Genomic DNA, 19,501 nt, shown 5'->3' on the forward strand with positions numbered 1-19,501 from the left:
GAAACACAATTCCTTCTGCTTCTGTGTATGATGTATGTGGTGCTATAATGGGAAGGAATTACAATATTGTAGCACACAAAGGCTCCTTTTATTCACGTGTCTGCGTTTTCTCGAACGCCGCATTTCTGCTGGTGTCATTTTATTCACATGTTTGCATGCACAAACACTGTTGACAGCTGTGGTGCTGTTATTTCCAAAGTGGTTATACCAACTACTGCTGCTTCTTAAATTCTGTGTTTTTATTGTTTTCATCGGTGGTATTCCAAATACACTACCTCAATTTCATTTCTTAAATAAAACAGTCAACATCAAAATTACTGATTTTGCACCGACTTATTTCTCTGTACAAGTCCACACCAAACATGAAGCAGAGTGAAACTGTGACCATGACCTTTGAGGGAGTGACAGGGGTTGGCAACCCTCCTGCGCTCTGCGGATCGTAGCACCGTGAATATAAGGTACCATACAACACAATGGTATTGGGAAATGTTCATATGCTGCATATCTTAACTACCAGCATTCCAGTGTACAAAATTCGGCATTTGCAAATACGCTCCACCGTGAATAAAAAGTCTAATTTGTCCCAACGTAGTTTGAAAATGTGGCATTCGAGGAAACATGAAATAGTGAATAAAAATGCAGTATCATTCCAAAATGATCTCTGTGTAACCTTATCTAGCTATTTTGCTGTAATTTTTTTGTTCTGACCTTTTTTTTTCCTTTGAAATCCTGGAAGGGAGAGGTCAGGACCTCACGGACGTCTCCCGTGACTATCCATGTGCACATTAACAGTCCTCGTGTTTCTGTGTGTTGGCAGCAATCCTACACCGCCAAGTCCAACACCTACTACTTGTACAACCACGTGACACTGACCATTGCGTACCACAGTGGTGCAGGAGAAGACTGGGGCTCCACCTTCCAAGCAAAAGGGGGAAGAATCATCTGTACGTCATTCCTTTATTGCATACTTGCAGTATTTTTAACTCATTATTATCGATCAAGTGATTTTCTGATTTAAGATGCATGGGAGAGTTTTAATAATGCCGCCTTGCAGAATGTGATCATGAAAAAAAAAAATATCATTGGTGTGAGGCTTATAGAATAAAAATTAATGTAAATCTCTACTTTGTGATATTTAAAGATACACTTTTCAAACTTTTTTCTGTTTAATTTTTTTTTCTGTTCTAAATGTAAAATATTTTAACCATTTATATATTTTGTTTTTATAGTGAAAAATTTATATTCTGTTGATAGAAAACATTTCTATTCTTTTTTCTATTATTTACAAAGTATAGCTGTTACTTTAATTGGTGTGTTACAAATAAAGCATACTGTAAAACCTTTTTTACTCATTTGGTATCAAGAAAAATGTTGCCAAATGTAGAAAATGTGAAAAGTAGGAAATTTATACACTAGCATTAAAATGAGTTATATAAGACTACACAGGAAACTGGGTTTAGAAATAATGTTATGTTCTATGCAGAAATGCTGTGTAATGTAAACTGCACACAAGTGTGAAATGGAGATGAATAATGCAGTAGCTTGAAAAAAAAACAAGGAAATGATAAAGCTAATTGAATACATTTGATAGTGCCACTAGAAGCTTGAATCAAGATGCTGATAAAGATCAAAATTCCTTGGGTCTGATTTCTACACATGCATACATAAGTGCTTACATTAAGTACAGTCATTCATACATATGTACATATTAATTTCTACATACATTCATTCATACGTATGTACTTGCATAAATATACATACTTATATGTACATAATGCATGTGTTTTATTACTTAGAAAATTGCATTACATAACAAAAAATGCATTCTTCAAGGTAGTTTAAGCATTTAAAAAACTTCATTTGAATGGAAATTATAGTTCCTTTTCAATTTTTACTATGTTAGGTGTTATCTTATTTGTTCTGTGTAAACAAAAATTGTGTGGAACTAGCTTTTTCACAAGCAGATAATGAATAGCGACACTACCACTTAGCTGTGTGTTTCACCACCAGACTGCCCTTGGAACGTCTGTGCATTTCTTCTCCTTGAGTGATTGGCCATCGTTATTTCGACACACCTTACTAACCCTTGAACCAGTGGTTCATAATTCAACTCTCTGCTGAGCGAATTATTTTGGTTCTAGTGAGAAGTGTGCTGTGTTTGTGATAGGCTGTTCAAGTAACTGCTGGCTATTGAAAAATCCAAATAAGGGTTCTTATTTTATAGTTGTAATATAAAATGAAAAATAACTAATGGGCAATTGTATGACTGAAAATTTTTCTTTCTCTTTTTCCAGCTGTTAAAGTTGAACCAAAAAGTATCAAGTACACAGAGGACAAAAAATGTTCTGAAAACGTGCCTCTGGAAATTCCAGCTGATAATTTGAAAAAGGGTGTAAAATTGGAAGTAACATATACATACAGTGTGAAATTTGAGGTAAGTTTAAATTTTTTTATTTTGTGGCACATGATTCTTTAATACTCATTAAGATGATTTCATGCAGTTTTTTGACACCATTGTATGTCCAAAAAACTGTATTAAATAAAAATTCTCCATTGCATGAATCATTTAAAGAACTTATACAGATGATTCAGAACTGTGAAAATTGAGTAAGAGTCATATAAAAGTGAAGGTTCATAACTCAAAACATAGTTATAAATCCTACAAGTAATTTTTATTTTGTAGTTACAGAATTTGTAATTTTTTTGAATGTGTTATTTTCATTATTGGTCTTTACAAACATTTTAACAAAATATTATAGATTGTCCTAAATTTGAGGTCATAGTACAATAGAGCTAGTCTTCCATTCAAAATGCCAAAAATTGACAATTGGTTTGACCTTTGAGATTGTTTTTCATTATATATTGTCACATCGGGAGCCATATTATGTTCTAGGCTACCTTATTTTTCCTGTAGGGTTGTACGAATACTGCCATTCTTTACAAAAATGAACAAGCACGGTCATCTGCATTATTATTTAGCATATATTCTTCCTAATACAGTTCTGATTGAGCTAGGAATTATTTTCCTTTCATAGACTAGAATTAGGGAGTTCGTCGACATGTAATCGTAAACACGTCCTCGTCATCGCGAAGTAATGGCAGTGTCCGTACATCCTTCCTACTGGTTCCAACTGCATTTGGTAGTATCACCCCCAACTTCCCTCAATACCGTCTACCCTACAAGACTAGTGTTGTGCAAATCCATTAATTTTTTGGCTGCTTTTTATAAAAATCATCTGTTTGACATTGCTGCGTCGGCTAAGCTCAAAGGTCTTGAGAGCACAAGCCCTTTCTCATATCACTGATTAACGGGAGCATTTTTCATCAATTAATTTCATGATACGTGAGAACTAGATATATTTCAAATTAATTTGCTGTTTCACAGTTCACTTCATAATTCAAATATCAGCCAAGGTAATTTAAAGAGAGTATTATTGTGAACATGTTTGAGAATAATTTTTATTTCACATAATTGCATTATATGCTTATTATTTCTGTAATCAGTTATAAGATTTTCTGGTAGTATGATTTTTCTGAAGAGAAAAATAAGCAAACTTGGTAAATATTGATTTTGGTGATTTTTAGCAATATTTTTTTAAAATTCTTAGTTATTATTATTATTATTATTATTATTATTATTATTATTATTCAGTATATTAGTGTTCTTGTGAATTTGGTGCCCACATATGTTGCATGTTCACTTTGGTAGCTGCACAATTCTAAATTATTTTATTCTTACTAAACATATTTGCAGTTTATAACATTTACACAATTTTATCATTTATATTTCTCACTTTTGTCATCATTTTCCTTTTCTTTTTGTATAGTCTTGGCCATGTCATACTATAGTCTCCAGAATATTTTGTTGCATGAGCCTATTAACAAGTCCTAATTCAGAGTTCAAATTAGTTACATATTTCAGCCATTGAAATCTATGTCTAATTACCTGTAGCATTTGCATTAAGTTTTGTTAATTTTTTTTTACTAATCGTAGGAAAACCACTCTGTAAAGTGGTCGTCAAGATGGGACTACATATTGGAGTCCAGCCCCCAAACCAACATCCAGTGGTTTAGCATCCTCAACTCATTGGTGATTGTGCTGTTCTTGTCTGGGATGGTGGCCATGATCATGTTGCGAACACTGCACAAGGACATTGCTCGTTACAACCAGGTGAGCAGACTGCGAGTGGAGTCGTCCTGCCACTCCTCACTTGCACTCCTTTACTACCAGAATATTGGTTTCCAACATTTTTGTGCCTTCATAATTTTTCTTATTTTTCATATTGAAAGTTTGCCCTTGTCAATGCAGAGATACAATCCAAAAAAATTTGTTTGAAGTGTATTGCGCTGCATTTCCCTTGGTGAGCGCTGTACCACACGTAGCGCAGCCTCTACTCCTTCTCACAGATAATGGCCAGTAGGTTAAAAACAGATCTCATTTTATTCCCGTCATAATGAAATGACGTCATAGTTAAGATATTTAACAGGAAAATGTGACTTATTTATCTTTTAAGATGTCTTAAAATTATGAAATTTCACCATAAATTAAGAACCCCAAGTTCGGTTGTCAAAAGTTAACATGTTGCATCATAAGACAGGAACAATGTTTTTATGTGGGAGTTTTTATTAAATTTGAACTTGTTTCCTGCAAAAATTTTTTATAAATACAAATATAAGATATCCTATCTCATCAATTAATTAAGTCAGTGCTCTAGGGTTAATGTTTTTTGACGAAGTATTTTCACAGGTTATTGTACGAATGTTTGAATACATTTAAAAGTGATAACATTTAAACTGAATTTTTATTACACAGTATAACAGGAATGAATAATATGTTTTTATCAATGAAGTATACATTGACAGTTAATATTCGGGCACTGATATGTTTGCATCTTGTGACCTAACCTCATTGTGCTTCGCTAGTAATTTTGTCACTAAAGATCTAAAATGTGAGCTAGTACATCATACAAGAATAAATAAATTATTAAAAATTGTTTATGATTAAATATGTTATATTTTGTTTTCCTTTTCCCTACATCCAATTCTATCGATGTTGGTGTAGAGTAAACATCATTCTTACCACAAATAGAGTGAACACTGTGTACTATTCAAACATCTTTAAAAATATTTCAACAATAAAACAGCAAGGCTGCTTTTAAAACTGTAAGTTTTTTACAAATGCTAGACTATATAGTTAAGACATGCCTTATTTCCAAGACTTAATAATTATAATTCAGAACATATCACAATGAACAAAATAATGAAACTAGCCATGCTGAAGAAATGAGTATTCTTAGGTGAATTGGTAGGGACTAAGAATTTATTTAGGTTTCGTATATGGTTCACAAGGACTATAAAGTTAGGACCACATAAACTTAAGATAGGTTCACAATATGTAGAGCCCATGAAAAATGGTAAATAAAACTGCCTGATTTCGGTAAATAAACTATAGGATTTCAGTGCTATATTTCGGTAAAAAAAAAGTATTTCGGTGATATATTTTGGTAAAAAAATTTTTTTTTTGTTAAATAAGTGCATTTGTTCTACTAATTATTTAATTTCATGAACCACACACAAAGTTGTACATGATACTTGATACAGCAATCACTAGATTCCTGCGTAAGCCTTACAGAAGTGGAAATGTTTTCTAGTAGATTATATACACATTACTTAAATTTTACATCACAAATAGTGTCTAGAATTTTACAGTCTGTGTTTATGTAATTAAAGATTTTGAGTATTAAAGATGCCTATGCTATGTTCCTGCACAAAACTTTATAAAATTATTTTTTCCTGTCAGGAGAATTGGCCACTTTGGCCAAATAGTTTGGTAAACATGTAAGAAAGGGTTCCCTAAAAAATTAGTTAATTACAATGATTATAGTACATGCAAAATTTCAGGATCAAAAGTTTTTTTTAAATTTACTATAATTTTGTTTTACTACACATTTTCCGGCCTCTTTCCCATCAAATTGTGTTTATTAGGACGTTAGAACCGTAACACATTACTTCATGTATTCATTTGAACATTCCCTCATAGCTGAGTGATCTAGCTTCTCTAGGGGAATATTTGCAGAAACAAATGCACGCACTGTATCGCTTGCAAATTTGATTTTAATTTCCTTTGCTCGTTTATGGAGAACAATATTATCCTCGAGTGTCACTTGCCTTTTGACTCCACAACCTGATGGTGATGTTTGACTTTTTTTCTTCTCTAAATGAGATGCTCGCTGTTTGCAGTGTTTTTCACAAGTATCTTTCCTTTTCCAATCTACTACCGTATTGCAAAATTTACACATCATTATCCGCTTTTCTTTATTAAAAACAATGAATCCTTTATGCTCGTATTCTTTAGCTCGTTCAAACACTGATACGACCTTAGGCATTGTGAAGTATCAAGTAAACTTCAAACAAAACAAACCGCAACTACCTATTTTCGTTAACATTTAACTATTTACATGGAACGTAGGATCTTTTCAAACCTCATTTGGTCATTTCACATTTCACTAATAGTAGCAGGACCAAAAACATAATGCGAAAGGTTTTTTTATTCAAATTTTGACGCCCTAAAATATGGGTGCAGTGAAAATCCGTTACAACGTACTTCAGAATAACATATGTTTCATTACAACGTATGTTTTTAAATTCCCGCTCAAAACACCAATGTAAACAATGTAAAAATATTTCCCTTTAACATTAAAAACGTATCCTACCTTTCAATACAACGACCATTCTTTTCCAGATATCAGGAAAATTTTACATACATAATTGTAACTGTGTTTGCGCAGGGGTTCTTTAATATAAATGTACATTATGATTAATTTTTATCACTTTCAAGAATCGTTAAGAAGTATAAAACGTAAACAAACACTGTCTCAACGATTCATAGAATCATAGTACAGTATAACGCACCATTCTTCCCAGGGTTGGCACGTTTAAAACTAAATGTTTAAAACAATATGTTCAAAATTGTTTAAAACAATACACTCTGAATAAAACAAGTTTAAAACACAATGTTTAAAACATTCTGTTCTAAACATGTTTTTTTATATGTATTTTAAAAAGGTTTTATTTCTTACGAAAACAAAAACTGCTTATTGACATTTTCATCACAAGCATCACTGTCTCATTGTAAGTCACCAATTGTGATAAATATCCAGGGTGCCAGTTCCACTAAGTTCATCTAACCTAATTAAAATTTGTTTTTGTTAGTTAAGTGCACGGAAAACAGTTACAAGTTTGGCAGCCTTCTCTGTTCCTAGCCGGTTCCTTACAGTACTATGCACAAACCCGAATGTGGAGAAAAGACGTTCAATACCAGCTGACGAAGCTACTGCACTGTGTAACTGATGTGCCAGGTGCAGAGTTGCATGATGAGTACTTTTCTCCAAAGCCATCCACCATACTAGAGGTTTAATCTCTTTTAGTGTTACAGGACTGAATAAGTATTATCTTTGAAAGATTTGTGCAATGGGAGTGCATGACTTGATGTAAGCTTTTGGACATACGCCATTGCTAAGCACAAGTATGTCTGTAGAAGAAAACTACAAAAAACACAAATGACAAAAACACAAATAAAGCAAAAAATTTCTGTTGTCAGGATATAAACACCACACAATAATCCACAACAGGAATTTGGTCACACCTGTGTTTTCGTACCATGTGCGTCTCTGCCTGAGGACGGGAGCAGATTGCAGTTCCCGAAACGTCGCTTGTTTCTGTTTTGGAAAAACTATTGTGTTTGTTTCGTCTTTTCGTTTTGCTGTGTTTTTGTCTCGTTTCAACTGTTGTTCTGAATGTTTTGATTTCAGTATTTTTGTGCTGTCATCATTTGTGGGTTTTTTTTCGTTCTGTTAGTCCATTTTTCTTTGTTTCGCTGACCATATTCCTGTTGTGGAGTATTGTGTGGTGTTTATATCCTGACAACAGCAATTTTTTGCTTTATTTGTTTTTTTTGTAGTTTTCTTCTACAGACATACAGTAAAACCTTTTTGTTGCAACCCCATTTATTGCGACCACCTCTCTATTACAACCAGATTTCGAGGAACCGTGAAAAAATTGCCGAAAATCCGAAGAAAATAGGACAGAAAATAGGTTTCTTGTGGTGAGTAGCGTGTTACTGCGTTTCTCTTGCCGAGTGCCGACTTGTTTTAACTGCCGCAGCGATGTTTATTTTGACAGCTCAAGCAATTATCTTTTCCTGTGGGTTGACAGAAAAAGGTCGCTTCACCAAGCATAAAAAAAAAAGGCTACGCCACTTATTCCCCACGCAGGAAACACACTGGCTGCCGTCTGTCTCCCCCGCATTTATCTTTCTTCTAACATTCCACGTCTCACCTCTTGCGCTAGCAATAACGAAGCGACCACGCATTTGGCCGTTTTATGTTTTGTTTGGTGACAGCAGCTTGATTTTATACGGTATATTCCTTTCCATTCCGTTTATATGACCGATTTTTGAGGAACCGTGAAAAATTTGAGCAGAGAAAGTCGAAAATTTCAGTAAAATCGGCTGAAAAACAAGTCTGTTACACTTTGTTGGGCGCTGTGTGTTCACATTTATCTTGGCGAGCGCTGTACTGTAAGCAGGCAGGCATACAAAAGACGGCTAAAAATAGATACCACCCCTCTAGACTGTCCACGCTAGCCAATACCGGTAAACTGTGCGCATCACCTGATAGCATCTGCGCGCGCGTCTATTGCCGTCCCTGTCCCGTGTCGAAGTATTAGGTGCTTCAAGTGTGCGTGAGAGATAAGATAAAGAAGGTGAAGAGAGAGCGAGCCCTGTCAGCAAGTGTGTTTGTGGGAGGGGGAGACAGATAAAAGAGAGCGAGCCCTGCAGCAAGCGGAAGTAGTGAAAGTCGACATTTACCGTCACTCTCTCGCTAGCTAACGATGCTGCTGGTCGCCAGCCCCCCTCCCCCCTTTTCTCACTCCCTTTCTCTCTCTCACACGCGCTTACCCTACTTCTCGCATTCCTGCACGTCAGCCGGACGGACCAGAGCGATAAGCGCCGCCAGACCACCCGTTGTGTCACGGGATGCAACCTTTCAAACGCCACACTAATACTGCCCGCAAGAGACATAATAAACCTTTGATAAAAAGTTATCGTTTTAAATCGTCTGTTTTTTCTATACAAAGATGGCGAAAATGGACACGCTGCACTGTGTTGAAATTTTTTTTTCTCGGCAACGGGAGCTCCAATATTGCTTTCTAGGGTATTGTTTTTTTTCGGGAGACATCGTGCTATTTAAATACTGTAATATGAATTTAAAAAGTTGTCATTTTTACACCATAGACTATTTGAATATGAAATCTATACGAACAAAGGCGATTTTTTATGTATTGCGGGTGGGGGGGGGGGGGGGGGGGGTTGGAGGGTAAAAATTAGCCCGAATTCTCTATTGCCACCATTCTGTTTATTAGTCCGTTTTTCCGGTAACCGTGAGGGGTCGCATTAGCGGGATTCTACTGTATTTTCTTTAGAGGTGGCCTGTAGGGCGACAGACATGTCATGAAGGTTGAAGTGGGTTTAAGGCAAAGCCGTCTAGCATTGTGAGTGACAGCATCCTGCCATTGTACGGCTGGTTTCTTAGCGAGTAGCGGTTTGGGAAAGGGGGGGGGGGGGGGTTGGTTGAAATGAACTGAAAATTTCGGAAAACATCTATAACGACCCCCCCTCTATTACGACCCTATTCCTGGGAACCGTGAGGGGTCGTTTCAGAGAGGTTTGACTGTACTTGTGCTTAGCAATGGCGTATGTCCAAAAGCTTACATAAAGTCAGGACTGAATAAGTACTCCTTGAAAGGTGAACTTTTTGCCTTGTACTTAATAATATCCGGAATGGCTACAGTCAGGGAAAACCGGGAAATGCCAGGGAATTCCATATTCAAAAATGTGTAGCAATATACCTTACACCTGATGGGACTTCTGCTGAAACCATATGTGCAAAACATATTTTGATGGTTTTGATTAAAATTAATATTAAAAACAAAAAAAAAATTAAACTTAAAAAAACTCTTTAAAACATGACAAACTGTTTAAAACAAAAAAAAACCAGTTTAAAGCAATAAAAAACAAGTTTTTTGATTTTTTTAAAAAAAACTGTTTTTTTCCCAACCCTGATTCTTCCTCCTCCATGGATCACACACTTAAGTGCACGAGACGATCTAAGCAATCGATTGCTGTCTCGCCTCTCTTCAAGACAATTGCTTTTAGTTGCACCATCTTTTGGTTATTTGTAGAGCACGTTTTAAAAGTTTTAATTAACACAGATACAGACGTTAAAAAAAATTATATTTTAACTTATATACGACATAGAAAATCCAATAATGTTAATTTATGCAGGTTAAGTTTTGAACTGTTTGATGTCACAACATGGCCGACACGCTTTGTGTTGCCAAGAAGGTCGGAATGTCGCCTGGCGCAGCCATGCTCGCGACGTGCGCTACTAGTGCGGCGCTATGGTTATCTATGGATGGGAGGTTTGTTTACGTTTGACGTGGCGCGAGGCAAACAATATTGTTGATTGATTATTTTAATCAGGATGGATGGCCAAAAAGATAAAAAGAAACGCAAGCAGTTCACTTTGAAGGAAAACGTGGAAATTTTGAAAGAAGTTGACAAAGGCAGGAAAAATGCAGATGTGGCACGGTCGTTAGGTTTGGTGCCCACTACACTGTCAACAATAATAAAAGATCGCAAAAAATTACTAAACAGTACGAACAGTCATCTTTATCTGCTGGTCGCATGATACTTCGCCTAGGAGATAACAAGGGAATTCTATCTCCATAAATGTATATATCTGCAAAATAGTTTTAACTCATTTGTCATTTTGTGTTCGACAGATATAAATTTTTTATATGTAGGCCTAGAATTTAGGCTACTGTATTAAGTTATGTAATTTTTTTTTTAAATTCTTGTTTTTTACAAATATTTGCTTCCAAGCTAATGTAACATTTGATCCTCTACTACTTTATTTTTAAAAATTCAAAAATACTACATTCTAAAGGTAAATATATAGACTTTCAGAATAAAGTACTTTCATTACTAAGTATGAACGTTGAGGTTTTATTGATGTACTTTATTACGAGATTCTACTGTACGACAATTATGCGCGTGCGACGATTATGCGATAAAAGAGGGTAATTTTGTTGATAAGGTACTTCTGGGAAATAGACTAATGACTAACTTAAATGAAATGTTTGTTGGGTTAAGTCACAACAAACATTGTGTAAATAATACTTTACACATAGCCTAATTTATATAGTTAACCCAGCCAACTTAACACTTTAGTTTTTATTTTAAAAATATTCTATGTCAATTTTTCATATTTTAAGTTTATTTCCAACATGTGCAACATGAGAACACACACATCTGCTTGTTACTTAAACAGCTATCTATTGAAGTGCAATTTTTAGTTTGAAATAGTAAAAGATAGGACTTCGTTTGTAATTATTTATAGAACCAACAAAATGTTAAATATCTTTTACTCCATGTTTGTTTCGACACTTTTTTCCTAATTTCTTTGAAGCAGGTCTCGTGTTCTAGCAATTAAAATATGTGAAAGTTCTTAAGTCTGTAATCATAAGCTACACAAATTTCATAAACATTGCTCCATTAGTTTGCTAGCGCAGCGAGCTTCATTAAGCAGATGAGTCTCGCCAAGAAGTGTAAAAATTCTTTTTATTTTTTGTATCTCCGGCTCCCATCATTGTAGGGAAATAAAATGTATGCCAGTTTTTAAGTCTAATTGTAAGCTTTAAACACAAAAAGTTTCATAAAAATTGGTCCAGTAGTTTTGGCATGATGCTTACTCAAACAAACAGTTACACAGTTTTATAATAGTACAGATTACTATAGTAAAAATATTTAAAAAAAAACCAAGATATCTATTGTAAAATATTAAGCATGAAAGATTTAGCTTTTTTTAAAGTTGATGTATTTGTGTGCTGGCTGGCTGAATGTTGGATATCTAGAGTGACAAAGAGCAGTGGTGGGTATTTTTGCAAGGGCTTGAATTTTTTTTATGATCCTAGCAGTGAGAAGGTGACTAGCCTTTCTCTTTAGTCACGTACGGGTCTGCTACTTGCTCAATAGACTTTCATTTTATCAAAACTTCGTGGGGTGTTCGGTCATTTCTCAGTTAGCTCTGGTTTCACCATAGCAAACGGAACAAAATTTTGTCTGTAGTGATGTCATGTTCTCGTTCCCATAGCAGTATGGCATTTAAAGAAAAAAATTAAACTTAGTTTGCTGTATATAACTTGATTGAAATCACAAGTTTATTAACACTGTCCGTCAAAATGTTGTCGAAGGCTCGTTGTGAAAGTTTACATGAAAAAAAGTATAAATGTTGTCTCTAGAAATAACATCATTGCTCTCATTTATAAGTGCATTATATATGGATTTAGCCATTGATATTTTAGAGATTAAAGAGTAACTCATACTACAACAGAGTTTTACCTAAGCAAATCATATTCTGCAAGATTTCTCTAATCTTTGTTTGTGGCAATAAACTTTTGGTATGTAACTAGTAAATGCTTATTCTACCACAGTACTAATATACAATTTTGGTAAATTTTCCATACATAAAAAACCTTGATTTCCTGGAAGCGAAAATCATCCCAGCCCGAGGGACTCTAGCACCCCCGCAGTACACTACGCAGCTCGGAATGTTTCAGTGGTCAGATCGATTAAACAGGACTCTCAAAAAATATACCAATTTAAAGCTTATGAACTATGCAACAACATTTATTTAATTGGTTCTTTAGTAAATTTACCTCTTCATGTTTAAGGAATGCAATATTGTGGAGCTCTCAAGAAGCTATTATTTAGGACTTAACTACATGTTTTCAGTGTAATGGACAAGGTTTGTGGGAGTATGCTTTTCACATTTTTCTAAAATGTACTAAATTGCAGTTTGAAGCAAATTCTCCAGAGATTAAAAAAAACAACCTATATTTCATGTGAGTGAAAGTCGCCCCAGTACTTAATCTTCTTTAGTACTAACTCTCAGAATATTTTTCAACATTAATGTGTATACTAGCATTTATATATTATTTTGGTAAGTTCGTGGAGAGTCTACGTTAAAAACTGCATAAATGGGAAGTATTTGAATGGACTGATTTGAGTCGCTGTCATCTAGGAATTACCTGCATGTTTGCAGTGATACACACAAGCTCTATAGCGGTAAACTTTCGGTATGTTATGTCAAGCATAGTCGGCGCTACCACTGTGCAAAAATTCAACTTTGGACAACATTTTCACAAGTTTGTGCTGTTTGAAGTCTTCATTTGCAAGTTCTCATGGAGGCAGAAGAGAAGTAAAGCAAAGGGAAGAGAGGTAATGGATGTTCCAAGCCTGGCCAGAATGGCACTTGGGGTGAGAAACCAAAGAACAAAAGTACAGGAAATATGTTTACCGAAGCTGCCAGTAGGTGGCACCCAGAGCTCAAAAGTAGGCATAGGACAGGAGAAGGTAGCTCAGAAATGGCCTCTAGATGTCGCACAAGGGGCAGCGTGATGAGTGTGGGCATCATCGGGTTCTTTAAAGAAGGTAAGAGTTGGGGACGATGCATGCGTGAGCGGAAAGATGGTGCGTGACTAGGGCGCAGATCCACCGGACACTGCGATGTGTCCACGGGCATGACGCACATAGGACAGCAGCCCTGTGCGTGCCCCAAGGCAGAGGTAAGCGTGACACGCTGCTAGCGCCGCAGGGTAAAAGGGCCGTGGGGAAACGTGGCTGCCGCCTGCCGCTAAGAAGCAAGCCAGCCGGTAAACAAAATGAAAAGGTCCATACAAAAATATATGTATATAAAATTTTTTAAATGTAACTTCGAAATAGCATATTTGAAATCTTCTTTAAAATGGCCTCAGTTAAAAGAAAATTAAAAATATTTTTGTGTGCTTAGAAATTAGATTTTTGACACTTTGGGCAGTGACATAAAACAGCTTTATCGGCTTACTTAATAATTATTTTAGCGTGAAGAGAGAAAAAAATATTTTAGAACTGTCAGCAAACTGATTAGCTTTATACGTGACTGTAAAACAGCACACAACATTGGCCGGCTAATGGTTCGTTTTGCTCAAAACGTTGCTAGGGAACTTGTTTAGATCAGGTAGAAAACATCCGGCTATAAATGTAAGACATAAGGACTCTGTTTTCCGGAAGTGCTATGACATGTTTTTCGCTTAGATATACATAGCAACTTTCCGGATATACTCCCGCCCCTTCGTCCTTCTTTTTAACTGCCGCTGGCAATGTTTATTTTGACTGCTCATGGGTTGACAAAAAAAAGTGTAAACGTATGTCCCTCTAAGCATGGAATACACTGGCTGCCATCCGTCCTCCTCTGCGTTCCCCTTTTCCACTCTTTACATTCCACGACTCGCCCGCTCGCACGACCTATAACAAAGCAATGTCACAGCGCGAAACCTTGGCCTCTCTGGCGGGATATTTAGTACTTAGTTACGGCCTAAGTCTAGTAAATTAACATTTTAATGAAAATTCTATTCATTTTCCTTATGAAACAAGTCAAATTGATTTAGCATTTTTTAAAAGATACCGTTGGGCCACACATTGCTTGGTTTTTAATTTCATTTTGGTGACAGAGTTGGTCCAATATGATTTCTGGGTGAAATTTCTTTTTTGGAATACCCTGCTATTAAATCAGTTTGTAAACTTTTCGATTTCCTGGCAGAGATGACTGAACATGTACTTGGTGTGAAAAAATGCCATATTTTGTCGTATAATGGTCCCATGGTTGGGGGGGAGAGGGTGGTTTAGTCAGTTCAAAATGTTTATTACGACCCCTTTTCTATTAGGAATGTTTCCCCGAGAAACGTGAGGGGTCGTAACAACTATATTTACTGTAATCACTGCATTTGTTATTTGGTTATGTTTGTATAAAACTTGATAAATCTTGTTTTGTGAAAAAAAATTTCCAAAAATACTTGTTCTGGAAAACGAACATTGCTTACCATAACATAGTTACACTGAAAGTATTATTGCAGGTGAATTCATTCTGGCGATTTAATTCATTACTGTAAGCCAATGGTTTCACAGGGAAAACTATTTATAGCAGTCACAATTAACTACAGGCATTCTCCTTTAATGAAGCAGGATTTTGAAATTCAAACCGTAGAAAATTGTTTTCATCTAAAAACTGTTGAAACCGAGATGGTGTGTTTCCTCCTATCTCTTCCCTTTAGTGAATCTCCTTTTGTTTAATTTGTGATTGCAAACTGGGAATTATGTTTGATGATGTTTTGTCTTTAGGATGGAATTTTCTTGGACACCTTACAATGAGGGCCTGTCAACCCATGATGCTGTTTAAACTCTTGCATAAACTACTAAGATAATTTTGTATTTTAGATTTTCAGACTATTTAGTCACTCTCCTGTGATTGATTATGTTTTATGCAATCTCTCTGCTAAAATTAAAACATATAATGATCCAAACCCTCTTTTCTCCCTGGTGTTTGAATGTTGAAGTGACTGTAAAATTCTGTAATGATGACAAAGAAAAAACTGATGTCTGAGACGGAAACTTCAACCTTTCCGTTTGAGAAACAGTGCTTGTATAATAGTGAGGAAGCATTATGTAATGCATGTGTGTTTCGTGTGTGGCCAGATTGACTCGGGAGAAGATGCCCAGGAGGAGTTTGGCTGGAAACTTGTGCACGGCGATGTTTTCAGACCGCCTCGTAAGGGGATGATGCTAGCCGTGTTTCTGGGGTCCGGCACCCAGGTGTTCTCCATGACCCTGGTCACATTAGGTAACTGCTCTTCCCTGAGTCTTACAGGGTTTATTTAAACTATGCATCCATTTTATTTCATTCATCATTCATCTTGTGTATGGTGGTTCATGTGACATTCAAATAATAATAATAATAATAATAATAATAATAATAATAGTTCTTAAATAACAAAATTCTAATTGTCTAGTCAGTCAATTTGAACATTTATTTTCTTTCTGAATCATTGCTATTTTAACTCCTTACATGAAATTCATAATTTAAAGTTAAGTATATTTTATACTTCAACACAAATAATTTAAATGATTAATTTTTATCTATATTGTTTGTTTAGTGATGTAGGTTACAGTTTATAATTTATTGTTTTGTTTTATGCCAGCATTCGCATGTCTGGGTTTCCTGTCGCCTGCGAACCGAGGAGCCCTGATGACTTGTGCCTTGGTGCTGTTTGTGTGCCTCGGGACACCAGCCGGTTACGTTTCCGCGCGCATCTACAAGAGCTTCGGAGGGGAAAAATGGAAGTCAAATGTCCTGCTCACGTCAATGCTTTGCCCGGGGTTGGTTTTGCATGTGTTTACTAGTCAGTAAAATGTTAACTGCAAACAGAACTTACTGCCTGTTTTTTTGTGCCGGTTGTAGCAAATTAATGGTAAATTCATATTGGTTAAATGCAGATAGTTTAACCAAGTGACTTAGCAAGTGTAAGTGATGTGTTGTAGGTTATACAGGCAACACAATATCCTGCATAACACATACAATGCATTACATCAGTCACTAAAATGCTAAGGATATTTAAGCTTATGTAATAATTTTTATCCTAATAGTATATGTACAGTAGGCGCAACATATCTAGAAGCTTGGGACACGTCACAGATTTACAGTAGTGGGGGGTGCGACAAAGGAGGGAGGGAACAAGGTGGAGAGGCAACCATCAAGTCTATATTGTAACTAAAAACATTGACTTCTGACCTGACCTATTCGCTGCTCGCTGGAAATGGAGCGATGCCTTCCATTTCGTCGCTTGAATAACCCGTATTACAGTCGTCATCACTACTATCACTGCCGCTGTCACTGTCCACACCTCCTTGGTTAATAATAATGGGATCAATTTCTATGTCGAAACGTGCATCCCGGTCGTAGTTCTCGTTTTCAAGTTTTTTCACGTGCTCACATTATGGTCTCCAGTCGTCTGCCCCCATACTACCTATTAAATGTTTCTTTGCAGAGCTGTTTTACATCTTGTAAATTTCACGTTACATTGTGCGATGCAACTTTGCCTTTCACTTTTGCCCATATATTTTCGATGGGATTTAAGTCAGGGCGATATGGTGGCAAACGAAGTGTTGTATTCCCGTAACATTTCAAAATTTTATCTACTGAATAAAGGGTTTGCTTCGGCTTATGCTGCTTAATAATTGCGTAAAGTGTTGGCTTGAGCATGTCATCTGCAGAAGGAATACCATGCTTTCGCAACCATTGTTGCATGTCGTGTTTAGTCGAGTTAGATGTTGGCGACTTATTTATCTTGACGTTGTGATATGGTGAATTTTCTAAAACAACAGTATTATCAGGAATATTGGGTATAAGTTTTTCTTTTACCCACTTTTCGTAGTTTTGTTGATTCATGTTGTGATGGTAGTCTCCTGTACCCTGTTGAGATTTCCACATCACTAAGGCATTAGGGACAAAACCATTTTTACCGCCAGCATGAACCATTATTAGTCTTTGTCCTTTAGAAACAGGTGTCAACAGCCGTGGGTCGAGTCATCACTCCAGGATTTCTGTTGCACATTGGACGACAAAACATAAGACTCGTCCATGTACACAATATTATGATTTTCGTTTCTGAAACGTCGTATATTTCTCAAATACTCGATTTGCTTTTGTCGTATATCAGACTTTTCATTCAAAATAAGACGTTGCGACTTAGTTTTTAGCCACCGAAAACCAAACCTTTTTAAAATTTTCTGTAAAGTTGCATTGCAACCTTGGAAATTAATGTCCTGTTGCAGTTTTATTAGTATTTTATCCACTGTGGGGACACATTTTTCAGTTACATAAAAATTATATACAGTTCTGCGAAGTACTGCTTGGTCAAAAACTCAAAATTATGTAGGTCGTATTTACATGTCTTCTGTCTCTTCTTATCAGGTGTAACGAAAGAACATCTTTCTCCGATGCTCAACTTTTTTGCTTCCACTTTTATTTTCTACACTGTGCTACGAGACATGCCAGTAGCTGCAGCTGTCCTCAACTGTGCCTTTTCTTTTGGAATAGATGGTTCTATGGTTTTAGCTTCATTCTCCATAAACGACAATACATTATAAATTATTTCACGGGCTTGCGAATGCAGTTTCTTCCCCTTCACCGTCAATAATACCGGTGGCATCGTGATAACAAAACCCACAACAAATTAATTTATTTAGCCACGCACTCGAAAGTGTTTCATAACACATGTATTCACATGACAAAATTACCACTAGTAACAATAATTATAAGACAAAGTGTATTAAAGTCCGGACCGATTACAGTAAAACCATGTTTAAAATAAATGAATCATAACACCAAAAGCACATAATGTAGCGAACTCAGATGACTCTAAGCACAAACAAAATAGGACAGTCCAATCTGGCTGAATCCTGCACAGAAACTACAGAAAGAGGTTTATATTTTCTGGTCCGATAGTATGAGCCTAACCCAAGTGCTCTGTGCATGCGCGGTCACGTGATCAACCCCCTCGCAAGCGCTCTGCTCATGCGCAGTCACAAGGTTAACCCCCTCCAAGCGCCTGCTTGCCCTGGCCGTAACGGTCACTCAGGCTTCTAGATATAATGTGCCTACTATACCAAATGTTTGTTGTTCAGTTTGCTTAGGCTTAAGCTAACTTGTACTAATTTGTTCCAGAGTAGTGTTCTGCCTGTTCTTCGTCATGAACCTCATTCTGTGGGCGAACAGCAGCTCTGCTGCGGTTCCATTTTCGACACTTGTCGCCTTGCTCGCTCTCTGGATCGGTGTGTCCATGCCTCTCACCTTCATCGGAGCGTACTTTGGTTTCCGCAAGAGGGTAGGTCCGGCTCTGTTTTTCGCAGAGTGCCAACAAAAACTTGTTTTCCATATTTTGAATTTGCCTTGAAAGCAGTGTGGTGGTTAACTGAACACACACACATTGGCAGGAGTTTTGAGCACTGCAGGGCAGGTAAGAAGGTGACTGTTGGCGGGTCACATCGGACTCAGGAGGGCAGAGCCCCTGGTCAACATCAAATCCTAAAGAACATAAGTTACTTGGGTTAAAGCACTTGAAAATTAAAATCAGCTTCCACTTACAAAAATTTCCTTACAGTTTTCTTGAAACTATAACTCATTACCATCTATTTTGTATTTTTATTAGGTATGTATATGTCAAGTAGGGATGGGTCGGTTCCTACGGTTCCTACGGTTCTTAGCATTTTAACCGGCACCGAGAACCTCAGCTAAAATGTCGGTGCCGGTACCGGTACTGGCAGTATAGCAAAACCCTTTATGAAAATAGTCCTTCACTACAACTTAACTGCAGCATGAAATGGCTTAACTCACGTTCAATTCACATATGAATTATTTTTTAGGACTTCTGTGGAATAATATTCATCTCTAACTATAAAATAAATTACACATGAAAATATTTAATGTTCTCATCACATCTGTAAACAAAGTACGTTATACAATCAAAACATAACAGTTGAAGGTGCCATAGATGTACTGTATGT

The 19,501-nt window shown here is 36.3% G+C and overlaps 1 protein-coding gene across 1 annotated transcript in view; it reads left to right on the plus strand.

Annotated features, from left to right (window-relative positions):
• Positions 1-19,501, plus strand: part of LOC134542250 (transmembrane 9 superfamily member 2) — a 106,606-nt gene that overhangs the window by 43,191 nt on the left and 43,914 nt on the right. Inside the window, exons 6-11 of the mRNA XM_063386356.1 lie at positions 818-944; positions 2,295-2,434; positions 3,995-4,171; positions 15,635-15,779; positions 16,138-16,315; positions 18,663-18,822. Coding sequence (XP_063242426.1) covers positions 818-944; positions 2,295-2,434; positions 3,995-4,171; positions 15,635-15,779; positions 16,138-16,315; positions 18,663-18,822 — 927 coding nt within the window. The remainder of the gene's footprint in view (positions 1-817; positions 945-2,294; positions 2,435-3,994; positions 4,172-15,634; positions 15,780-16,137; positions 16,316-18,662; positions 18,823-19,501) is intronic.

The sequence above is a fragment of the Bacillus rossius genome, chromosome 1, assembly GCF_032445375.1.
Source record: "Bacillus rossius redtenbacheri isolate Brsri chromosome 1, Brsri_v3, whole genome shotgun sequence".
NCBI lineage: Eukaryota > Metazoa > Arthropoda > Insecta > Phasmatodea > Bacillidae > Bacillus > Bacillus rossius.